Below are 26,725 nucleotides of genomic sequence, written 5' to 3'. Positions count from 1 at the left end.
TATCCATTCATTCATCCATCCATCCATCCATCCATCCTATCCATTTATCCATCCATTTATCCATCCATCCATCCTATCCATTTATCCATCCATCCATCCATCCATCCTATCCATTTATCTATCCATCATCCATCCATCCATCCATCCATCCATCAATCCTATCATCTATCTATCCATCATCTATCTATTCATTCATTCATTCATCTATTCATCCATCATCCATCCATCCATCATCTATCCATCATCTATCTATTCATTCATCTATTCATCCATCATCCATCCATCCATCCATCCTATCATCTATCTATCCATCATCTATCTATTCATCCATCCATTCATCCATTCATCCATCCATCTATCCATCATCTATCCATCCATCCATCCATCCATCCATCCATCCATCCATCTATCTATCTATCCTATCCATTTATCTATCTATCCATCCATCCATCCATCCATCCATCCATCCATCCATCCATCTATCCATCCATATATATAAGACAGCAAGCCTATCGATCGCCGACTCTGGCAGCACTGAACGCCACAAAGATGGATGGTAGTAATTTCAAGTAATTCTAATTCTAAAAGGCAACAATTTGAAAGCGCTCAACTCAAAAAGCGCCTCACTTCTCAAGCGAGCGAAGAAGGCAGGATGATTTAATGTCAACGGGATGACGGATGATGACAGTAATGAGAAAGAATGAAGCTTCCCAGCCATATCATTACTCTCCATATGATGCTTTGCTTTTCCTGGAAATTGAAGCACTCTGCGAGGTGAGATCAAACGGATGCCGTTCAAAAGACATTACAGGTGCGTTAACGTTTGCTGAACGTAATCACGGCGTAACGTAGACGACACTTATCCATCCATTACACAACTAAGCCACGGACTTGATGTTCGCTGTCATGGATTATTGATAGGTTTAAATTGCGGGGTAGTTTTTTTTTAAAGAGAATTCAACACACCATTGTGCAGGAGACAAACTGTCCCTGCATTCAGTGCAAGTGTTTATAATGCACATCTTAAACGTAAAACATCTGCTAAAAATGAGACAACCCAAAAGAAAATTACAAAAAAGAGAGGTGGTGTAATTTTTCTTCTTCTGCTCATCAAGGCTGCATTTATGTGATCAAAAATACAGTAAAAACTGTAATATTGTGAAATACGAGTACAATTTCAAATGACAGGTTTCTATGTGAATACCGTACATGTTAAAATGTAATTTATTCCAGTGATCAAAGCTGAATTTTCAGCATCATTACTCCAGTCTTCAGTGTCACATGATCCTTCAGAAATCACTCAAATATGATGATTTGATGCTCAAGAAACATTTATTATTATTATCAGTGTTGAAAACAGTTGTGCTGCTTCATATTTTTGTGGAAACTGAGATAAAAAAAATTTCCAGGATTCTTTGATGAACAATACCATATCTATATCAGTTATATATACTGTGTGTGTGTGTGTGTGTGTGTGTGTGTGTGTATATATATTATATATATTATATATATATATATATACACACACACACACACACACACAGTATATATAACTGATATAGATATGGTATTGATAGATCAATCATAAATCCCTAATACATTTAAGATACGATTCATTTAACGATATCAGTTTACCTGGGACTGAGTCCTGAGCTCTTCTCTGCATTGGATGGCCCTCCTCGGTTGTGGTACGAGTCCCGGTCCATCTTCCTCTCCCTGCGGGACGAGGGTGCGGACACTGAAATGGTGTGTCCGCGGGGTCTGTGTCCGGTGGGAGACTGGGGTCCCGGCTGGGCCGTGGGGAACTCCAGCCTCATCCGGGACGTGGACGATGAAGAGACAGAGACACTGGTACTGGTGCTGGTGCTGGACGGGCCGGCGGACCCAGCGCTCTCCCCCGGGGCCTCTCTCTCCGGGCCCGGGGTCGGGGCCGGGGCCGTCTGGATCCTGGAGCACAGCACATCTCCACCCGTGGCGCTCTGGGCTTTACTCATCGCCTCGGGGAGAGTCTGCAGCTCCGGCGACGAGCTGGACTGCTTCAGGGGTGTGGGGGAGAAGGTGAGGTCAGGGTCATGTGGTCCGGGGCTCAGCGCGGGCTGGTCGATCGGGATCCCGCCCTCACTCACCTCCTCCAGCGTCGACTTATCCTCCTGACTAGACGTCGAGGAGGACTTGAGATGACAGAAATGACACCAATCAGTCTTTGGTTTGTAAATGTCAATAAAGTTAAATTCCTGGCTGATATATTAGTCTATTACAACCAGTGACACTTGACTATATTAGCTGAAAATAAATATCTATTTAATAAATGTTATTCTTAATATTACTATTACCAATTATTCATAGTACTTATATATTCTATTGAAATTTATATGCATTATTTACACTTACATAACAATAATATTAAATTTAACTATTAACTCCCTCTCTGTCATATGTGTATATTTTAATGGAAAAAATATTATGTCACTATAAATTACATAAAACTGTATAATATATAATATATATATATATATATATAACTAATGTTGTGATTATTAAAATATATAATTATATGAATATTGATAATATTAATAATGTAAATAAAATAGTGAAAATTATTTTTTATTATTGTAGTCTGATAATGATTTAATGTCTAAATGATGGTGATTATTATTGTATTTATTAAAAAATAACAACAATAAAATAATAAACTAATGATCATTTAATAATAATAAAGGATTATTATATTATATGTCTTCTACCCGGCTCAGCATGCCAGCTGGTGTCGCACTGGTGCTCATGAAGATCGGTTCAGAAGGAACGGCCTCGAACTCTTCCTCCTCCTTCGGCTCCGCCGGTGACACGTCCGTTCTGCTCTGCACTCCTTCTTCCAACACAACAGAATCTGCGGGACAGCAGGACAGTACGTGCACAATCAACACGATGGCGTCGCAGCAAACTGTGCAAGATCCACGAGCAGAGGAGCGTCTACGATTAGTCTAGAACTCTCCTAAAGTCACTCTAATACATGCACAGCCACCTGAAGATCAAACCTGCACAAACACACTCTGATCACACACACACACACACAAGCTGATCGATCTGGACACGTAAAGCAGGTTCAGTATGTGATTCGACACTGAAAGGCATTATAAAACATGCTGCTTTCAGACACCCAATGAGAAGAGAAATGAGAGTTGAAGAGTGTCATCTGTACAGACCCTTTGAATATCATGGAAAAGTTTATTTATTTCCATAATTCCATTCAAAACGTTAAACTTCCATAGATTATAGATTCAGGGCCCACAACTTAAACGATTTCAAGTATTTAGTTGTTTATTTGTACATAATTTTGGCTTCCAGCTCATAAAACCCACGAAAACAGGATTTCAAAAAATTAGAATATTACATGAAATCACACAGTAATTACACAGTGATACCATGGTCATTGAACCAGGTTTTGGTTCTTTTGGCAGTGTGGGCAGGTGCAAATCCTGCTGGAAAATGAAGGAAGCATGAAGTGCTCTGAAAATGTCCTGGTAGACGGCTGCGTTGACTCTGGATTTAATAAAGCACAGTGGACAAAGTCCTGCAAATTATGCATCTCATTTGGAAACCAAGGTCCCAGAGTCTGGAGGAAGAATGGAGAGGCACACAATCCAAGATGCTTGGAGTCCAGTGTGAAGTTTCCACAGTCTGTGTTGGTCATCGGCTGGTGTTGGTCCACTGTGCTGTCCACTCAACGCAGCCGTCTACCAGGACATTTTCAGAGCACTTCATGCTTCCTTCAGCAGACAAGCTTTATGGAGATGCTGACTTCATTTTCCAGCAGGATTTGCACCTGCCCACACTGCCAAAATAACCAAAACCTGGTTCAATGACCATGGTATCACTGTGTAATTAACTAAGAAAAATATTAAATACTAAATACTAACAAATAAACAACTAAATACTTGAAATCGTTTAAGTTGTGGGCCCTGAATCTATAATCTATGGAAGTTTAACGTTTTGAATGGAATTATGGAAATAAATAAACTTTTCCATGATATTCTAATTTTTTGGAAAGGGTCTGTATGCTAATGTTCCTCTAAAAGTGAACAAAAAGCAGATTTACACTTCTAACAGTCTCTCTCTTCCTGGAAAATAAATCCCAAATAATGATGACATCATGTTGCACTCATTGCTGCATCTACTCTAAATGTTTATTTAATAATATGCTTACCTTTAAATTAAAAATATCACTTCAGTCCGACTAGTAATAGTATGGCTGGGTGTTGTACTGTAGCTAAAAATTATTTACTGTAATAAAAATATTTATTAGATTAGACAAGACAAGTAAGTAATAAAATGTATGTCTTATTATTAGCCATCAAGATCTTTTAAATACCAATGCATTGAGAGTAATTCAATTAATTAATTGCGATTTCTAATTCAGTTAAAATGTGTAATTGACTGACAGCCCTAATATGAAGGTAAATGCACGTACATACAATTATTTATGGATATAATACATGAACATTCTTGTACTTTAAATGAAATTTTCACAACAGGCAAACTAAAAGCTAAAAGCAGCTGACAAAATCTGAAAAATATTTTTTTTTCTTACACATTCATGTTAATTTTTAACCTAAAATATTGATGTTGAATAAAAAATGTTCACATAAAAGTGAAATGTCAGTTATGCTTGATCTATATAGAATGGCTGTCAAAACCTTTCTTTCTTTCTACATGGTCCGTCTCTCACAGGAACACTTTTATGCGAGTCCAATTCAAATCACACGCATAAAGGGAATGCATTACCAGATGACAGAAACTAGGCAGCTTTAGAAGAGAAAGATGCTTTTCAGGTCAAATTCATGGATGAAAGAAAAAGAGCAAAGGGAACAGAAAAGAGCTCCAGGAAAAGAGGACATAAAAAAAAATCAGGAATCATCCCATCACTAGTTCTCGGGTTGAATGGCGATTGGTTGAGTTCACCTTTGATTAGTCGGGTTGTTCTGGTCTGTTAATAAAGAGCCACATACACACACACTAGATATATATATATATATATACCTGCCCAGGAAATACTCCTGTGAAACCTGCCGGGTGTATCAGGGGAGCAGAGAGAGCTGAGAGCGCCCACTGCAGCGACAAACCCCGCACACACACATACACACACACAGACAGACAGACAGACAGACAGACAGAGACCAACAGGGCAACCCATCAACATCGCATGGACCCAGATGACAGAACTAAACAACAGTCAAAGGAGTCTCAGGCTGAGAGAGTGGCAAAACAGCATGATCTGTAAAGAGGTCTGGATGACAAACGCTTTCTCATTATGGTTATTTTGTTACTGAGAGGAAAGCGCACAGCACATATTTACATGTTCATCATCGCTCTCAGCAGCGTAGACGGCGTCAGGATATTCGCTAACAGTACATCACTGCAAATGTACTTCCAACTTCTTTTTACTTCTAAGCGAAGAACAAACAAGACCTTCGCCGTGATCATATCAGGGCCTTGAATCACGTTCAGTCTCCTGTGCGTTACGTGACTGATTTGGCCGTCCGAGGCTAATGGCCACCGAATTCTCCATACAGCCCTTTTAAACGGCACAATTTTGAGGTTCTCTCAAATAACTGAATGACCAAGATTAGACGATTACTCAATAATCACGACAGGCCAAAGAGAAACTAAAAATCATGGATGATGATGTTTCTGTTGTATATTGCACATTTTCTCAAATGTTATTGGGAATGTGCAAACAGAAAATATTCAGCGCACAGTACACATGCTACATAGATAGTGTATAATAGTACAGCAGCAGGCTATTCTGCATACTTTCTTAAAACACTGGAGCACCTGATATCTCAGCTAGCTCTTTGAACTCATTTCAGCTGTGCATAAACATCAGAGATCAGACGCTGGAGTCGTGCGGCTCACCGGTGTTGGATCGCTGGATGGGACAGGGCCTCCCCTGCGGGGGGGCAACAGGGACCTCGCTCCGGGGCTCCTTCACCCCGTCCATGGCCATCAGCACGCTGGACAGCTCCTGCAGCGGCAGGTTCCCCAGCTCAGAGGAGAAGGGGCTCGGGGGGTTCTCCAGACACATCAGCCAGCTGGTGTTACCTGAGCAGAGACAGCAAACGAGAGCAGATTTACAGAATCAAACAACAAATAGCTTTAAATGTCTGCATTAATGCGATAAGGTACGAGAGGCTGCGCTGTCTCGTGAATAAGTCACGGCTGAAGGGCTCAGAGATTTGTTTTATTAAAGCCAAAAAATATGTATCAATGCAACTTTCATGAAGTAAAATCACTAAAAGATTTTCTTCCACTGGAAAAAATAGTAACATTATTTCATATTTCATTAACATATATTATATGGCGGCAAAGACTGTCTTTATGAGTGAATCAGTCGGTACTAGTCACCAAACACCTCATATCTATTGCTTTCGATGACGAAAACTACATTAAATCTGCATATAGCGCGGGATTTGGAGATCGGATTTATATCCGTTTGGTGAAAACCCATTTATGTGACCAAGTGTAAATGGAATAAATTTTGATAAATCAGATATCCGATCAGAAAAAACGCATGAAGTGACAAGGTGTAAACAGGCCCAGACTGATTGGTCTTTTACACGCAATCTGCAAGCAATCACATCGTTACCGCAAGGCACAAGCTGATTGGCCTCTGCTGATCCTGAAGCTGATGAGATTTAAAAAGTCTGGTTCAGTGTTCGCTGTAAGCTAACATCAGAGTTCCTCTGAACCCCTCCACCTCCCCAGCTCCACCTGCCTAGATCTGCTACTGGATTCATGTACGCAGCAGCAGCATATCTTACACACTCACAGCAGCGTGTCTGTGTATCTAATGGCAGTAGCAAGTCCAAACCACCAAGACCAAATACATTAACACTGCCATATTACAAAACGACTTTGAGAGTTGTCATGATTGAATTTGAAATAGTGCATGTTTATGGCCAGCAATTTTTTTTATTCACCTGCCTTTGCTGACAACAAGTTTATTTTGCACCCTGAACACACACAACATACAGGTACAGAGCGGAAACAAATCCAGCAGAGCATGAGCGAGTGCAGTCTGTCTTCAATCTGAGAGGAGTTCATAAACCAGCACACACACAAACACATTACGGAGGAGGATTAAGACCTCCAGCTGTCTGTTCACACCTTCAGCTATGCCGATTTATCCATTTAACCAACATCTGCATCAGCATCTGCCCACTCTGCATGACACATCCGCAAAACTCAATTACACACAGACACTAATGAAATATAAATATATTCTGCCGAGCTTATTTCCTCGAGGAACCAGAACCATTTGGATCTTTATTTATACAGAGAGAGAGAGAGAGAGAGAGAGAGAGAGAGAGAGAGAGAGAGAGAGAGCGAGTGTGTGTAGTTAAATTATATTAATTAATAAATACTTTATTTGATTTGATTTTAGCTTAATTTTAACCAACTATTGTTTACTTGATTTAATATTACTTATGAATGAAAAATCAAGAAGAAAGAAGTCAAATGAAATATTAGCAGCATACTGCATATTTATTACATATTTTTAAATTATTTTACATTTTATATAAATTTACATTTATATATATAAAAAAAACATTTAGATTTTTGGAAATATTTTAATATTTGACATCATTAATTACTTGATTTCATACAACTAGTTTATTTGCACTAGTGTATTTCTATTACTACAATACAATTTCTCACTAAATAAACTAAACTAAACACTGACAGAGAGCGAAAGCGAGATTGGAGGGACAGAAAAATAAGAATACACTGAAGCTAAAACGCACAAAAGCTGTTCACACTGCAGCAAGAGCCCTATAAAGCAGACTTGAGAAAGAAAGAGACAAAAAAAGTGACGGACAAAGAGAGAAAGGAATAAAACCACAATAGCAACGCACTGAAATCCTCAGGACTCTTACTGAAGAAGCATCACGCCATGTGTTATTCTTCAAGAAGCAAAGCATTCAAGGACACGTCGCAATTAATACAAAAATATAACTTCTGCGAAATGCTCCGGAGCTATTCTTCATTTAGAGGCAGGCGGAGGAGAGCAGCATGAGGAAAATCAGGCCCGTGGGCACGGCAGGTGTGAGTCAAACTATTATGAAACTATCAAAATGGCATGACAACCCCTGCGGGCCGCATGTGCACTCATGCGCCGCTGAAACGCCCTTGGAAAGCAGTTATTATGATTTAATTTTAATGCTGTACACAAATGTGTCATAACAGATGGAGTGGGTGATAATTACGGCCCGGGCCAAGGTTACGGGGTAAAGCGCGCACTCGTTATTTCCAGCGTCTGTGGTACCTGAGGGTCTGCGGATGAAGATCTCTGCCCAGCCCTGCGTCAGCATGGGCACAAACTCCGCCAGGCAGGACTTGTCTCTGAACGGGGGCGAGGAGTGGGAGGTAGAGGGAGGCGGGTGGTCCTCGATCACCCTCTGGGACCCCAGCACGTCCAGCGGGGGGCCGGGCGGAGGCAACGGGCCGCTGTACTCGCCCTCGGGAGACGCCACCAGGGGACTGAGACTCTGAGCTGGACCGGCCCGTAGAGCGTGACCGCCTGGAGAGAGGAGTGATAGAAGGAGCGCTTCAATAATAAATGCCAATCTAGTGTATACTAATAATACTGGTATACACACTACTGCTACTAGTATACAAAATAAGATATTTTGAAGAATGCTGGAAACCAAACAGTTACTACTGACTTCTATCTATCTATCTATCTATCTATCTATCTATCTATCTATCTATCTATCTATCTATCTATCTATCTATCTATCTATCTATCTATCCATCTATCCATCCATCCATCCATCCATCCATCTCCATATCTGGCTTTTAAAACTACTAAACTAAAACTTAAAATTATTACAAACTGAAATCCTTCAAACTGCGAGCTTTTAAAACTACGTCAAACTTTCTAGATAGGCACAAGCCAACTTATATGTTTGTTTGCAAACTTTTTTATCTTTACATGATGACAGGATAAAAAATTTTTGGTGAACTATCCCTTTAAAGTTTTAGTAATTTTGTTGTGTTTTTGTCTCTTTTAAAAAATATATATAACAACGCTGGAAATAAATGGCAAGCACGGGCAAGTAAATGATGACAGAAACTTTTTGAGTGAACTATCCTGAGTTTTTGAGTGAACTTAATGTCGTTCCAAACCTGTATGGCTTTCTCTGTTCTGTGGAACGTAAACGAAAATGTTTTGAAGAATGTTGGTAACCAAACAGTTTCGGTTCCATTATACTTGGCTAAGGAACTACTAATGGTTTCATATGGAAGGTAAGACAGTAATGAAAGAAGTTATCTATATATAGAGGTCTTAAAAGGTACATTAGCAAACTATTTAACTTCATGGGTCAGAATGTGGAAAATGATCATGACAACTCTTTGGAGCAAAAAACCTTAAAGCATAAGGGATATGGCCCATTTAATTGGATGCGGGTGCAGAGGATGTGAACATTGGCACCTGATATGGAGCGGACTCGTGTGCGAGTGGTGGTGTTGATCTGCTGTCCGGACTGTGACTCTAGTATAGCCGGAGCCTCTTTCGTCTGCCGCGTGTGAAGTGACGGGTCCGACCTGCAGAACATTCATATTTGGATATGTTTTTATACTTTCCACTCACATTCCCATCTTTAGACTCTCTCTTACGAGACTCAGACTAGTAAACACTGTCATATGAGGCTATTGCTTTTCCTGTGTCGAAACATCTTGTGGCAAACAAGGTCTTTTGTGTTTAACTCTTTCCCCGCCATTGACGGAAATTTCCGGCTTATACGGTAGGGGGCGCTATTACACATCTTCTGAAAGAGAACTGAATCTCCTGATCAAAACACATGCAAAGAAGACGCAAAAAATTTGCGACCTCATATGTAATCATATGCATATGTAAAATAACGCGAACATCAACATTAAACAGAATATAAATCAAAACTGCCAACTGTTACTGAATGAAATGTCAACCTAGGACGAGCTACAGGACTGTGAAGCATTAGAGGTGTTGATGAACTTGATCTACTCCACCTGTGTTTTGACCATCGTTCTGAATCTGATCTGGATGTAGTCTTTGAGAAAAACGTGATTTTCTCAGCTTTTTGCTCAAAATTTAACTTTTTTAAAAATAAAACTTACCCACATTGTTGATCAAAAAAAGAATGCATGAAGCTAGAATAAAATATTTTTTAGTTTTAAAGCAGAGGGTCTGTTGTTTCGTTTTATATACTGCATGTTCAGATATTCATACAACAAAATATTCTGGGGGCCATGAAAATTGTGTAGAAATGATCAAAAACGATGGCGGTGGCTGGCAATTTTTTATTTTTTTTAAACGCTGGCGGGGAAAGAGTTAAATGTTTGTAACCTGGTCATTTCTCCTCCTCCGGGTCTCTCTGCCATGTCCAGACCGAGAAGAGCTTGGGTTCGTGAACCTCCACTGGTTGTTATAGTGACTAACTTATTCCCAACCAGCCAAGTCATACTGGGTCCACCGGATAACAGGAACTCGGCAATGGGAGACCTGAGAGAGAGGGGGAGGGAGGGAGGGAGAGAGAGAGAGAGAGAGAGAGAGAGAGAGAGAGAGAGATTTTATAAAGTCCATTACTCATCTTTATTTAGCGTCACACGCGGCCACAAGACACTGGAGATGCTCTTGTGAGAAAAACACATTCATCTATGACAGGAGTTTGCAGTTCTCACGCTAAATGTAGATGCTACACTTTCCAAAACAACCGGCCGAGTGAGGATATCGGGTGATTTGAATAATCACTTTTTTTTTCTTCCTATTGCACAGAGGATATTGTTTAGTACTGGCTAATACTTGGATGGACTTGGATGGAAAACCAGGTTTACCAGGTTGTTTGTTGCCCTGCCTCTCTGTTTTTCTTTGTACTTGCTTAATAAAAACAATCCTAAATAAAAAGAATATTCACATAGAGAGCAAAACAACTATTGTAAGACTGACTGAGAAATAAGTTTGCTCTGGAACAAAAGGTGGATCAATGCAGCGTTCAGCCGGTCTGCTTCAGCCGAGATGAAAAATAAATTCTATTTGAAGGTCTGCAAATAGAAAGCGCACAAAAGGATGAAGGTCAAGCAATTACGGCTCTACCTAAAAGTGTGTAAACTAGCCTAAAACAAAAGAAGAAGAAAAATCAGACACAGCAGCAGCTCTGTGTGCATCTTCAATGCATTCATTTAGCAGACACTTTGTTTCAAAGCGAGTTACAAATGAATGAAATTACAATTCCTTTAGTTTAAAGTCAGACGGTAAAATAGCTTTTGGTGCATTGATGCATGAGCTAAAAGATTATACCCAAGTAATTGGCCAGTGAGATTTTCTTGCCATACAAACATGAATACTGACTTCTAGAAATACAATTTTTAATGTTATTGTTTCAGTTTGAAGTTTCAGTTTATTTTAAACAAATGTACACAATAATTCATTATTTAAGTTTAAGGATAAATATTTCTCCTTTTATTTTATTTTAAACAAAAATGAACAACTACTAAATGTGTCAGTTTAAAGTGGAGCAATTATTATTAATACTATTATTATTATGCATTACATTTAAAAAATATTACATTTAAATAAATGTTTTTAAAAAGTGCTAGAAAATTAACAGTTAATCAGTTTCAGTTTAGGGAAATAGGAAATTAATTAGGGAAATTGTTATTATTAATTATTTTTTTTTAAACCTGATAAAACAAAATTTACAATTAGATAATAGTTACTTAATTTAATGTGTTAATTTAGAGCATTTTTTATTACTATATATTATTATTTAAAATATACAGTGGGGAGAACAAGTATTTGATACACTGCCAATTTTGCAGGTTTCCCCACTTACAAAACATGTAGAAGTCTGTCATTTTTATCATAGGTACACTTCAACTGTGAGTGACGGAATTTAAAACAAAAATCCAGAAAATCACATTGTATGATTTTTGGTACAGAAACCTTTGTTTGCAATTACATAGATCATACGTTTCCTGTAGTTCTTGACCAGGTTTGCACACACTGCAGCAGGGATTTTGGCCCACTCCTCCATACAGACCTTCTCCAGATCCTTCAGGTTTCGGGGCTGTCGTTGGGCAATACAGACTTTCAGCTCCCTCCAAAGATTTTCTATTGGGTTCAGGTCTGGAGACTGGCTAGGCCACTCCAGGACCTTGAGATGCTTCTTACGGAGCCACTCCTTAGTTGCCCTGGCTGTGTGTTTCGGGTCATTGACATGCTGGAAGACCCAGCCACGACCCATCTTCAATGCTCTTACTGAGGGAAGGAGGTTGTTGGCCAAGATCTCGCGATACATGGCCCCATCCATCCTCCCCTCAATACGGTGCAGTCGTCCTGTCCCCTTTGCAGAAAAGCATCCTGTCAGCGTCATTGACCAGGTCCTGCCGTGTAGTTCTGGGCTGATCCCTCACCTTCCTCATGATCATTGATGCCCCACGAGGTGAGATCTTGCATGGTGCCCCAGACCGAGGGAGATTGACCGTCATCTTGAACTTCTTCCATTTTCTTATAATTGCGCCAACAGTTGTTGCCTTCTCACCAAGCTGCTTGCCTATTGTCCTGTAGCCCATCCCAGCCTTGTGCAGGTCTACAATTTTATCCCTGATGTCCTTACACAGCTCTCTGGTCTTGGCCATTGTGGAGAGGTTGGAGTCTGTTTGATTGAGTGTGTGGACAGGTGTCTTTTATACAGGTAATGAGTGGAGAACAGGAGGGCTTCTTAAAGAAAAACTAACAGGTCTGTGAGAGCCGGAATTCTTACTGGTTGGTAGGTGATGAAATATGTCATGCAATCAAATGCAAATTAATTATTTAAAAATCATACAATGTGATTTTCTGTATTTTTGTTTTAGATTCCGTCTCTCACAGTTGAAGTGTACCTATGATAAAAATTACAGATCTCTACATGCTTTGTAAGTAGGAAAACCTGCAAAATCGGCAGTGTATCAAATACTTGTTCTCCCCACTGTATATTTTTTAAATAATATAATATAATATAATATTATACACACGATTAAAAAAAACACACACACACAATTACTCATGCTTTATCATTCAACGCTTTCATCTAACATGATAATGTAACAAATTTAATTATCTTCACTTAATGGCGTTTCTCATCAAACACTGATATTCAACTGATATTAAATGATTGACGCATTTAATTGTGATTAATTGACCTGATAAATACTAATGTGATTAAATTAGGGCAGTAAATGTAAGATGACTGTAAAGTGTAGCTGGGCACCTCTTGGGCAGCGCAGAGAAGTTGGAGAAGACGTATCGGGCCATCATGTCCAGGCAGGTCTCGGTCAGCTCCAGGTGGACCGTCTTCAGCGCGTCGTCGGCCTGCATCACTGCGTTCTCGTCGGCCGAGCCCAGGCTGCAGGTGGTGGTGGACGTCTGCATCCTGCACAGGACGGGGGTCAGGGGTCACACACAGGGGTCAGAGGTCAGATTCACAACCAGCTCACACTGGTGCTAGTGAAGTCATTGCTCGCTCTCTAACACAGTGTCCTAACCAGACATGATGCCAGCGGAATTTTCAACAACTGACTGATTCCAGTTCCGATTCATTTGATTCCGATTATGACATCACTGTGGGCGGAGCTACACCGTCTGGAGTCACGGCTGTTTAGGACACCGTGTGAAGCGAGAGAGTCAGACTCTGCGGGTAATGAATCAGATTCAGATGGTGATTGAAGCTGGAGTGACCCACTGAAAACACACACACATGCAGTTAAAACACAGACTCACACTCCCATGAATCAAATTAGAGACATTATGTTTGTTCATCTTTGCTTAAAGGAATAGTTCACCCAAAGAATTACTCACTCGGCAGTGTCATCTAAACCTGAGAATAATAAGAGTCATTTTATTTCAATCGTTAATTGAAACTATATATACATATATAGGTGGGAAAATTTTTTATATTTAAATTAGAAATGTAGCCTTGGCAACTAACTGAAATAAAATTATTAAAGTTAAAGAAATAAAAATTATATTAAAAAATAAAACTGATATAAAAATAGATTTATATAGAAGTTAGTGCGGTCAAATTGATTAATCGCATCTAACATAAAAGTTTGTAAATGTGTGTGTGTGTATACTTATAAATTATACAAACCAATTCATCGATTTGACAGCACTAACAGAATTAAAAAAAACTAAAAAAAAACTATAAACTACTTAACTACAAAAATTACTAAAACTTTATTTAAATTTAAAATGAAAACTGAAAATATAAAAATAAAAGCTCAATCAAAATATTAATACTAAAATATTAAATAAATAATACTAAAATAACACTTTCACTCTCATGTCATTCTAAAACCACATGACTTTATTTCTTGACTAGAACAAAAAATGAGCTCCAAAACTGTCATAAAACTCATTCGCGCTTTACACCATTGTGCACTGACCAATCGTGTTGTGTTTTTTTTTTAAATATGCATGCATTTTTGAAAGAACTTTCATTTTTGGGTGAACGATTCCTTTATTCATTTTGTTTAGTTGAAGTCCTTTCTATTTCTCTCTAAAGTGACACAAAACTGGGTCTGTAAAAGGGACAAACTTTGAGCAAGAGAGAGAGAGAGAGAGAGAAGACATAGCCAGACAAAACCACACCAGACACGTTCAGCTGCCACACACACACACACACACACACATTATCTAGATGATCACATTAATCTAAGGCCGCCATCAGCATCCTGCCTTTCTGTAACCACGGCAACCGCATCCCAGGGGAAATCAACCGAGTCCAAATCATCTCCATACACTGAGACAACACACACACGACACACCTTTGAGCTAAAGCGCTTTTGACTTTTACATCAGGCACAGGTGAACAACTCATCCAGAAATCACAAACTTGACGTACGTGTGTGTGTGTGTGTGTGTGTGTGTGTGTGTACGCAGCCATTTATCACCAACAGTCCAACAAGGACGGATATGAGTCCATGTGGGCGTCAGAGACGACAAACGCACTCAACAAAATAAAGGAGTTTCAGCGTGACCTGCGTCATCTGATGTCACCCTTTTATAAACCAACAGAATGTCTATCAAAATAAAAACTATATTCTATCTGGAGAATGATACACACACACACACACACACACCACAGAACGACACTGTGAACTTCACCTGCAGCGACCTGGACTTAAATGGCAATATTTCACACTGATAAGGTTGTGACGCAGTTTCGCTGGTGTGCAATGAAATGTCACCTCTCCACTATCCTAGTGAATAAAGACAGCATTAGCAACAACAAAAAATGTAATATTAAATACATTTATTTAAAAAATTACTTATTAAAATATTTATTTTTATTTTTATTTTGCATTTACCTTTAATTGTCTTTATTAGATTATAAAGTAAATAATTATATTTGAATATAAAGTAAAATAACATACACATTTTTTATGATTATAAAGTAATAATTATATTTTAATAAAGTCAAAAATATTTTAATTATTTTAAATATATAAAATAAAAAATAATATATATATATATATATATATATATATATATATATATATATTATTTTACATTATTATTTTATAAGTAAATAATAATTATATCTTAATATGAAGTAAATTATATATATACACATATTTTAATTATTTTAAGTATAACATTTTTATTTGTGTGTGTGTAAAACATTTTTTTCAAATAATTCTCTAAAATAAATTCATACATAATTTTATATCAAACTTGACTGTGAACATTTTTAAAGGTAATTTCCAGGAAAATAAAAAATGCACATTTTTAGGCAACTGAACTAATTTCATGAAGGACAGAGGCTTTAAATCAGCTTTTCACGGTGACTGTAATGCACGTACAATAGAAGTGAACAGGGAAAAGTAATACATTTAAGGTAATAAAGAATTAACATTCACATCAGATATTTTAACATGAGATTAGTGTGCTGGAATCACTTACTTTCCTTGTCATGACCACGTAAAAACCACTAAACAATAACTTTCGCGTCATACTTTACACAGTTTACAGCTTAAATAGCAAAAAATTATGTACAGAAAAAATTAAAATTCAAGCATTTAAGCCCTAAGAGTGAATGGACCCCTGTTGACTTTCACTATAAATGTGTTAATGTAAACAAACACAACCTGATGGAAGGGTCAATGCTATTTTCCGTAGTAACTGACAAACGCTGTCGATAAGAGATTAAGCTGAATCTTCTAGAACATTCCTTCGGCTGCTTTTGCACGAGGGCACAATTGACTTTTTCCTCACCGGAATCGATCCAACAACCTTCTGGTGTACCCTTCCTAAGCCTTAACCAGCGCACCATAGCAAATCACTGGAGCGTCCATAAACAGGCTCATCCAGCACGCATACACACACACACACAGAGAGAGAGAGAGAGAGAGAGAGAGAGAGAGAGTCCCAGTTTGTGTCCAGCTGAAGTGGACGCCTCATCTCAGAGTTGACCTATAATGCTTTAATGTCCAAATTATTAGCATATCTGTTTGCACAGTAAATGCATGAATTTTCCAGATAAAGAGCACTCAAATAAAACCAAATTTATCTTAACTTAACATGAAATCTCCATCAAGTCTCTGAATCCTGGGCGTCCAGCACAGCTGATCATGATATCAAACCCTTCCTTTGATATCATGATATTCTCTAAGCACGTTGATCTTTTCCAAAAGGCACAAATTCCAACATAAACATCTTTTCACTGCTGTGTCACACACTGAAAACATTTCACTGCTCATCAAGCCCCTCCATCATCCCTATTAGCGGCAGTCGGATGATCGTTGATGAGTGTGGAGTAGATGATAATAATAATTTTGCTCTATTGATGCAATAAGCGATGACGGCTGAATATAAATGCGTTCAGAGCATATTCATTTCTTCACTGGATATCTAGTGAGCAATTAATATTTGATTCATTTAGAGGGGGAAAACAGAAAAAAAGTTTCATTTCCCAGTTGATTTATGAAACTGAAGCGGTACAGTTTCTTCATGTTGACTTTCAACTCAGGCTTGTGATTTAGATCCATTCCAGCATAATTAGCTCGCCAGAAATGTCATTAAATCATAAAGAGCAACCTTGGAATGATCCAAACAAAACCCCTCGGCACAGAAATACGTAGCAAAGCAATGACAGGGTAATCTAAATAAGAAAACAAATATGCCGTATGAAATCCCTGAGCTTGTTATTAAAGGACTTTCTATTCTCTACCACCCTTTAACTTGTCAACACTGAATTAATAGATTTTATGGTAATTAGATGCACTGGGTTACTAAAACACAGACGTTCGGGGTTTATTACTGCCAGTCTCTCTCCCTCCGCCTGTTGGTGTAAATCTCTTCTGATGCTACGCTGCCCTCTGCTGGTTACGTGTTAATGAGTTATTGAGTAGCAGGAGGAGGTCAGGCTTCATATTTAAATGTATGCAAATGAATATGAGGCTGATGTCCAATGTGTTGAGTGGAAAAACCGCAAATGTGTTTCATATGGGTTTGAAATGACATGAGGTGAGTAAATGATAACAGAATTTGCATAAGTGCTAAAAAAATACTTTTTTTTTTTTTTTAATTGGGTGAAAAACAAAACATGGAGGAACAGCATTTGAAGAGGGCGTCAGTGTGGCATTTTCAGTGTGTTTGCAGCGTTTCATGTTCATGGTTCAAAATGCACTTTGATGAAGCATGGATGGATACTTACCTGGATCATGTGTAAAGAGAGTGTGAACATGATGTGAATAAGTGAAGGTTAAAACAGGCGGCAGGCTGAGAAAGTTGAGTGCGCCCCCTAGTGTTTGGGAGCTGAATTTCTGCAGTTCATTTCGTTCAACAAACAGCAAAGACAGAAAAGCTTGACGCTAGATTGTGTGACTGTCCGCCTACTTTCGCTTTTTCAATATCACATGCTTCCTGTGTACAGTACGAAGCCCTTGAAAGGACATGGAGAAGGGGAAAAAAACAGTTGGGAAGAAATGCTATATTTCAATGCTTGTGCGTTCGCTCGCAACACTTTTGCATCGTCTCACAGAAATACTGTGTTCCCTGACAAACTGCGTTCAACTAGCAAAAGAGTTTTTCCTCTCAACTCGTATTATTTCCATCACAAAGAACGCAAATTTCTCAGTGAAACGCAAAAGTTTTGCTAGAGAGCGTAAACGTTTTTGTGAGTAAACGTGAAGCTTCTCGGGCGAACGCAAAAGTTTTGCGCGAGAAAGTAAAAGTTTTGCCATCGAACGCAAAGTTTCTCAGGGAAACGCAAAAGTTTTGCGAGAGAACAAAAGTTTTTGTGAGTGAATACTAAAGTTTGTCAGGGGAACACAAAAGTTTTGCAAGAGAACGTAAAAGTTTTTGTGAGGTTAATGCTTTGTGAGTGAATACCAAAGTTTGTCAGGGGAACACAAAAAGTTTTGCAAGTAAACGTAAAGGTTTTGCGAGTAAACGCAAACATTTTGCGTGAAAAAGTAAAAGTTGCGTTTGAACGCAAAGTTTCTCAGGGGAACGAAAAAGTTTTGTTAGAGAGCATAAACGTTTTTGTGAGTAAACGTGAAGCTTCTCAGGCAAACGCAAAAGTTTTGCGCAAGAAAGTAAAAGTTTTGCGATTGAACGCAAAGTTTCTCAGAGAAACGCAAAAAATTTGCAAGAGAATGTAAAAGTTTTGCGAGTAAACGCGAAGCATCTCGGCCGAACACAGAAGTTTTGCGCTAGAACGTAAAAGTTTTGCGATTCAACAGTTTCTCAGGGGAACGAAAAAGTTTTGTTAGAGAGCGTAAACGTTTTTGTGAGTAAACGTGAAGCTTCTCGGGCGAACGCAAAAGTTTTGAGCGATAAAGTTAAAGTTTTGCGATTGAACGCAAAGTTTCTCAGGGAAACACAAAAGATTTGCAAGAGAATGTAAACGTTTTGCGAGTAAACGCGAAGCATCTCGGGGCGAACATAGAAGTTTTGCGCTAGAACGTAAAAGTTTTGCGATTGAACGCAAAATTTCTGCAAAGAAATGCAAAGTTTTGCGAGAGAACGTAAAAGTTTTTGTGAGGTTAATGCTTTGTGAGTGAATACCAAAGTTTGTCAGGGGAACGCAAAAATTTGGCGTGAAAAAGTTAAAGTTTTGCGATTGAACGCAAAGTTTCTCAGGGGAACGAAAAAGTTTTGTTAGAGAGCGTAACCGTTTTTGTGAGTAAATGTGAAGCTTCTCGGGCGAACGCAAAAGTTTTGCGTGAGAAAGTAAAAGTTTTGCGATTGAACGCAAAGTTTCTCAGGGAAACAAAAGATTTGTAAGAGAATGTAAACGTTTTGCGAGTAAACGCGAAGCATCTCGGGCGAACACAGAAGTTTTGCGCTAGAACGTAAAAGTTTTGTGCTAGAACGTAAAAGTTTTGTGCTAGAACCAAAGTTTCTGCAAAGAAATGTAAAGTTTTGCGAAAGAACGTAAAACTTTTATTTGAGGGAAAGTAAATATTTTGTGAGTGAATACAAAGTTTTGCAAGTGAACATAAAAAACGATTTGGAACGTAACAGTTTAGTAAAAGTAAAAGTTTTGTGAGTACACGCAAAAGTTTTGCATGAAAAAGTAAAAATTTCTCAGGGGAACGAAAAAGTTTGCAAGAGAACAAAACATTTCATGAGTGAATGCAACTTTTCGAGAGTAAACGCGAAGCTTCTCGGGCGAATGCAAAAGTTTTGCGAAATATTGCAAAAGCATTGAAATATCACTTTTCCTCCCATTAAATTTTTTTCTTCTCATCATCATATCCCTTTAGGGCCTCCGTAATACCACCATTTGTTCATGATAATAAATAAATAAAAACATTCAAATGAACACCATCACAAACAGCACAATAAAGCACGGTAAAAGCAAATACTAAACGGGGTTAGGTTCAAATCAAAACGGGTGCACGCAAGTCAGTGGCCAGGCTCAGCGCATGCAGTCAACGTTACCACCAATGACACGAAAGAAAAAGACAAAACCCTCCTCCAGCATGCACCCTTTCCTGCCCAATCAGAATTAGCCCAAACCAGATGTCCACGCCCCCCCCGCATCGCCCGCCCCCAATGCCCAAGCCCCGCCCACCGTCCCTGCATACAGAAAAGGAAAAGTAGGGATATAAATCGGTTGCTGATGTTACCAAAAATGCTCTACCTGCGCACCGCATGCTCGGACACACTGATGCTTCGGGAGCGGAAGGCGTCCATGGCCGACAGATCTTTCAGGTCTTTAACGGGAGAGTTTGCGCTGGGGCCTTGCTTCGCCACTTTGGTCGTCCGCAAACTGCCCGAGGGCAAACGAGGTCAGGTGTGCGTCAGGGTAAGGTCATGACCAAGGAGAGTTGGGGGGAATTTGGGGCATATTTTAACAACGTCGGCATGGGTGGATGGGGGAGTGCGATTGGTTGTGGAGTGTCACGAAAGGGGCCAGCGACCAATCACAGGTGACGGATCCGAGGTGTCGGCACACCCCCAAACCACACCCAATCAGAGGAGGGGGGGAGGGGTCAAATAAGGAAGTGAAAGGAAAACAAAGTAACTTGGTCAGCAGTGCACACTGAGAACCAGAAAACAGGGACGACATTAAAAAAAACGAAACAATAACAGAGGAGGAAACGGAAAACTGGAAGGAGAAACAGCATATAAAAGATCAACAGACACATGACAAGGCATAAAGTAAGCAATATACTGTCAGCATTCTACCAAAGGAATGAAAGAGTTGGAGAAAACAAGGGATAAACTCATCAGAGAGCACAAACATACTGGTACAGGGGAAGAAAAAAAAGCACTCAAGACACTGCAATGATCATTATAATGGAAATTAATAGCAATAGGAAAACAGTGATATGGTCATGTGTATGTGTGTGAATTAATCCAGCAAATAAACACACAGATGAATGACAGGATGAAGTTAAACTAGAAGCTGGAATGGCGAATGTGATGCCTGGCATTTGAAAATATATTTTTGAAATACATTTACATGCACATCATTTTCAGATTCATAAACCTTTTCTCCAGCCTTTGACCTGATATATATTCACTTTCAATAATTTAACAGCACATATGCATTTTCACAGTTCTCTGATGCAGGTAAACGAATAAAATATTGATTCTTTTTAGTAAGCGTTTTATTTTTATATGATTTATTTGAAAGTTATTATTATTTTTTATTTTTTTATTGTTCGCTTTTTATCAAAATTTAATCGCACATGTTTTTCTATCAACACACAATGTAAGCAGTAAATTTCGAACTCTTGTCATTTATTACACTGCATTTAAGTAATTTTGTGCAGTACTTTTATCGACTATTGAATGATGCTTATTCATGTTATTAACAAAATGTAGGTTATGATGTTTGAAAAATGCAAGTAATAAAAATAAAAAATCTCCTCCTCACTCAAAAATGTCTCATCAATAGTTTACATTTTTCACCCAAAATTACCTTTGTGTGAACATGTACATATATAAACAAATGTTCTGTTATGATTGATATTCTGCATAAGATGCTTACATGACCCAAAAGTCTGATTAATACAAGAATAAGTATTATTATATTTACAGAAATGTCTAGAGACTACAATACGGTCTTAATATGGTGATGGCAATCAGGTTATTGTGTGTTACATGAATCCTATATAATCATAATATGACCAAGTTCTCATTCATATCTGAATATTCTTGTGCATGTAAACGCATTGCTTGATCTTTCTCTCTTTCAGGCTAGTAATTCAAAGTTCCAGCTTCAGTGTCAGGACAAGACACAGGACAGGAAAACAATAAAACACTGAAAATTAACCTGGAATTTGTCATGACAATGAGATTAGATGGTTTTGTGGCTCTGGACATAGTTGATCATGGACTTTATTAGTGGTAAGCCTGGGAAAACTCTCTTGTTGTTACAATAATTGCAATGCATTGATTGCTGCACCAGATATCCTGGTTACAATGGTTTATTAAGTCATTAGCATGGAAATTTCCTGTTAAATTAAAATGATTTATGAGATACTTTCGGTTTTTAAATCCAATGCACAAAGTGAAATGAAGAAAAGGGGAGACAGAGAATGAACGAAGTAGAAAAGAGTCTGCTTAACGTAAAAAAAGAATATGATTATGATTCAGGTCAAATCCACACGGGACTGTTAACCTCTAGTTTACTGGTCCCTTTGTTAGACATCATATGACTAGTTGTTCTGAGCAGAGTATTACAGGATGGGACCATGGCTCATTAAACATCAGCACAAGATTTAGAGCTGTGTGTGCTTTATACTCAGGTGTTTCTTCAACTATGGCCATTTTAAGTCCTTTTAGAAATTAAACTCCATGAACACAAACTTTTTAAACGTACCAATTTAATGAATCTACTAACAACGTCCAACATTGTATGAACACACTTCTTTCATGAACTGTCACACATATTTCCACCACAGCGTCATTTCCATCACATCATCTTTATGTGTTAGAAATAGAACATTTTTGGAAAAGACACTGACCAAGCATACATATTTATATATTTATTTATATATCTTTGCTTAGATTATTTTTATGAATTTTTATTTTAAGATGCATGAATTGCATGAAAGTATCAAAACTAAAAAGTATTGCTAAAAAAACAACAACTACAGAACAGTTTTAATGTGACCTTCATGTAACAAATAGAAGTCAAAATCTATTAGTCTGGATAAAAATCAATCCCTGGGACATAAAATGTCCGCAGCTGAAGAAACACTCTTTCATAAATGATTGTGTCAGTGGTTTTGATGTGATAGTCACCGCTTCGACAGATGATGAGAGAAAGAGAGAAAGGGAGAAAGAAATGAAACCGATAAGAAAAGACAGAGAGAAAGAGACGAGTCAAACTAGCATCCGTGAGTCGCGTGTGACAACTGATGTTCTGACGTAATCAGACACATAAAGCCAAAAACCACGCCACTACCATCAAAAAATGAACCAATGAGGCGCCTGAATGACTGAGTCCAACGGCGAAACCTGACATGATGCGGCCGTACATGATCGTGAGTGTGTGTGTGAGTGTGTGTGTGTGTGTACCTCTTGGGTCTCTCGTTCAGGCTGGTGCTGCGCGCTCTGAAGCTGCTCTGCTCGTGTGTGTCATCGAACGGCAGAAGAGCGTTTGAGCGGAGACCCTAATGACACAAAAACAACAAGTCAACACAAACCGATCGTTCAAACTGTGAGCACATGAGCACAGAAGTCCCACCACCCACCTTGGTGATGTACTGGACGAAATCTTTCCTGAACGGCAGCCTGCAGCGTATGAACCACATGGCGATCACATGATGGGCTAGAGACACTATGTACTGATTAAACCTACAGAGAGTGGAAGAAAAACAAGAAAACTACTAAAATACATGTCGTTTGAGATCATTCTGCCTTAAAAATACTCTAACGCTCACCGAGGCTGCATTTATTTGATTAAAAATACAGTAAAAACAGTCATATTGTGAAATATTATTACATTTTAAAATAGATGTTTTCTATGTGAATGTGTGTTAAAATGTTATTTATTCCTGTGATCAAAGCTGAATTACTCCAGTCTTCAGTGTCACATGGTCCTTCAGAAATCACTCATTTGACAGCATTTATTGGACATAGAAATCTTTTGTAACGTTATAAATGACCCTTATGGATCTGGTCAAATCTGTGTATGATGATACTCACTTTGAAGGGTTGGTGTACGGCAGGGATATGGCAAACACGCTAACGTACTGCTCAGCTACGAAGTTAGCATACAGACGCGGGAGCCGCACCAACGCTGCAGACGAAAAAGACAAGCTATACTATATTCTGATTGGTCAGAGGGTGAGAATGGGCGGGGTTAAGAAAGAAAGGCTTGCGCTCACTGGACAGGAACTCCAACATGGGCGACGCCATGGCCACGGTGGCAGAGATGTGTGTGAGCTTGACGATGAGGGCGGGCAGGAGTTTGATCATGATGTCAGGCATCTCCACGGTGCACATGGTCAGAGCCACCACACACTGCTTAGCGCAGCGGTAAATCAGGCCTTTCTCCAAACACTGAACCAGCTCCCTCTGAGACAGACACACAGGGGACACCTTTAACAAATCAGTCCTAGATGTGCCTTAAAAACAGTCATGTGACTGAATCATTCGCTCTCATGATCAACTCAGAACTGAATAATACACTTGTACTTCATTTATATGTCATAATAAATGTGAATAAATTCATATTTACCTTCTTCTGGAGACAACCTCATTATTAAAAATGACTCATAAATACAGCAAATAATGTTCTATTTTGGTTTAGTTTGTAGCAGTGTTATTTTAGCATCACAAATATAGTATTAATAAATATTTTTGAATTAATAAATAAATTAAATAAATGTATTTGTTTTATCACATCATTTATTTAATTATTTATTTTCCTATTAATACATTTATTTATTTATCTCTTTTTTTCTGCAGGTTTGGACCTCCATATGTTTTTATTTTTTTTATTTTCTATTCTCAGTTTAATATAAAAAAAATATGATAATGATAAAAAGGTTTATCGAATTTGCTGTGTTTTATCAAATTTATTAGTTTCTGTTTTTTTATGTCTATTAAGCTTTTATCATTTTTATATCAGTTTTTGTTTGCTTATTTTCACTTTTAGTCATTTTAGTACTTCAACTAAGCAGAATTTAGAAATGTTGCCTTGGTGATTACCTGAAATATTAATATTTTTATTTCATATTCTTATTCAAATTTATTTTATTTCAATTAACATAGATGTTTTTAATAGTTTTCATTTTTGTTAACGACAATAACTGTTTTGAAATACTGATTATTAGCTTTTTATAAGATCAATAGGCTGTATGGTAGAGTTGCACGCTTCTAAATAAATTGAGAATCATGTATGATTTAACCTATATACCTCCTATTTGTGGACCTGTATGTTTCAAACAGAGATCACGATTCTCAGACAACTAAACTAAATAACATGTAAATTACTGGAGGCTCTGACAAAATATTAATTGCTGCAATCTATTTCAAATGATTAATTAATCTGAAAAAAAAAATGAAAAAAAATTGGGGGTTGAATGAATGATTCAATGACTCACTCATAAAGACTTCATTTGTTTCATTACTGGAAGAATCAGCGTTTTTGAATGAATCTCTTGAATTAATGATTCAATGACAAATACACTTTTTAACAGTCACTTGTCGCCACCTACTGGTGTAACGATGTAATTTATACAATTGGTATTTACATTTACATTTATGCATTTGGTAGACGCTTTTATCCAAAGCGACTTACATTGCATTTCAAGGTACACATTTACATTCTTATCAGTTCTTGCTTTCCCTGGGAATCGAACCCATGGCCTTGCCAAGTTACTTTAAAAAGGTGATTTGCTCTATTTTGATTATTACGTAGACATCAGTGTTTATATCCGAACTATAAACTATAAACTAATAATATACTGTATGGTGTGTTGTCATTTAGACAGCAAGTTCAGGGTGTGGGTGTGTGTGTGTGTGTGTGTGTGTGTGTGTGTGTGTGTGTGTGTGTGTGTGTCACCTGTCGGGACTGTTCTAGGTAGCTGTGGTAGGAGGTGAGGGCAGTGAGGACAGGAACCACAGCCAGCTGAACATCCGTGAGGGAGAATCCATCGGGAGTCTTCTTCAAACGCTCCGATATTAGCCGGTCCGTGACCTGCAAACAAACACACTCTCTCAAATCAACTAGTTCCCATTGGGTTCATTACATTTAGTTACTGTAAGTGTTGAAGTTTTGCAAGCGCGTGTACAGTACCATCGAGCACAATGTGGAGCACAGATGATCGATGCTGCACGGAGACGACAATATCAAGACTTTATACTGGATTGTGCACGACATCTTATCCAGAACCAGCTTCAGAACCTTCCAGTCAGTCTCCTACACGCCAAACACACACATGGTCGGCACTAACAAAGTGCTGCTACTAGCCGTTTATGATGGTATACACACATGCAAAATGTGAATATACATTCATATACATAGGTTTTATTTAGTGTGTTTAATATAGTAATATAATGTGACTTATCTGTGCAATTTTTACCAGGTGCAACTTACATTCAGGTGCTACTTTTCCCCCCCGAAAAATATGTTGCAATAGTATTAAAAGTGTATTTTGTGGATGATTATCTCAGCTGTGTGTGTGTGTGTGTGTGTGTGTGTGTGTGTGTGTGTGTGTGTGTGTGTGTGTGTGTGTACCATCTTCAGGCACTGGAGCAGCACGTTGAAGGCCAGGTTGTAGGGCAGATACGCTGTGCGAATGGATGAGGGCGGAGCGGCTGGAGTGGGACTCCCTGTCGGTGGAGACACCGTTCCTGCCGGCTTCTTATCGGACACTCTCTTCTCCGACTCACTGAAAACCAGACATTTGATCAGCCTGAATGTCCCTCCCTAATAATTTATACTTCATTTAATTTTAATAATACATTTAAACAAGTTAATACTTTATTTAAAATTAATAATATTAGAATGTGCTCCTTAATAATTTATACTTTATTTAAATACATTTTAATTTACATTTAATCGTTTTTGTTTTGTAATTTAAATTTAATAAATTAAAAAATGTTACAAAGAACAATAACTTTAGATAACTTCTAAATACTCTCCTTAATAATTCACTTAATTTCATTTTATAAATCATTTTAAATACATTTAAATGTAATACAATTTAAATGTACAAATAATTGTATATA

The 26,725-nt window shown here is 38.2% G+C and overlaps 1 protein-coding gene across 2 annotated transcripts in view; it reads right to left on the bottom strand.

The window, feature by feature from the left end:
- tsc2 (TSC complex subunit 2) overlaps nucleotides 1-26,725 on the bottom strand; it is a 48,427-nt gene that overhangs the window by 11,310 nt on the left and 10,392 nt on the right. The window contains exons 19-33 of one of the 2 annotated variants that reach the window (XM_084402772.1): nucleotides 26,232-26,385; nucleotides 25,791-25,913; nucleotides 25,557-25,691; nucleotides 23,875-24,064; nucleotides 23,693-23,786; nucleotides 23,239-23,341; nucleotides 23,063-23,157; nucleotides 20,172-20,300; nucleotides 13,290-13,451; nucleotides 10,388-10,543; nucleotides 9,494-9,606; nucleotides 8,324-8,578; nucleotides 5,914-6,099; nucleotides 2,745-2,887; nucleotides 1,636-2,171 (exon numbers count right to left, since the gene is read on the bottom strand). In XM_084402772.1, coding sequence (XP_084258898.1) covers nucleotides 1,636-2,171; nucleotides 2,745-2,887; nucleotides 5,914-6,099; nucleotides 8,324-8,578; nucleotides 9,494-9,606; nucleotides 10,388-10,543; nucleotides 13,290-13,451; nucleotides 20,172-20,300; nucleotides 23,063-23,157; nucleotides 23,239-23,341; nucleotides 23,693-23,786; nucleotides 23,875-24,064; nucleotides 25,557-25,691; nucleotides 25,791-25,913; nucleotides 26,232-26,385 — 2,574 coding nt within the window. The remainder of the gene's footprint in view (nucleotides 1-1,635; nucleotides 2,172-2,744; nucleotides 2,888-5,913; nucleotides 6,100-8,323; nucleotides 8,579-9,493; nucleotides 9,607-10,387; nucleotides 10,544-13,289; nucleotides 13,452-20,171; nucleotides 20,301-23,062; nucleotides 23,158-23,238; nucleotides 23,342-23,692; nucleotides 23,787-23,874; nucleotides 24,065-25,556; nucleotides 25,692-25,790; nucleotides 25,914-26,231; nucleotides 26,386-26,725) is intronic. The other variant, XM_084402773.1, reaches the window with a different exon arrangement.

This window comes from Rutilus rutilus (assembly GCF_951802725.1).
Source record: "Rutilus rutilus genome assembly, chromosome: 2".
Lineage (NCBI taxonomy): Eukaryota > Metazoa > Chordata > Actinopteri > Cypriniformes > Leuciscidae > Rutilus > Rutilus rutilus.
The sequence above is the reverse complement of the archived record's forward strand: the minus strand, read 5'-3'. Positions and strand labels throughout refer to the sequence as shown.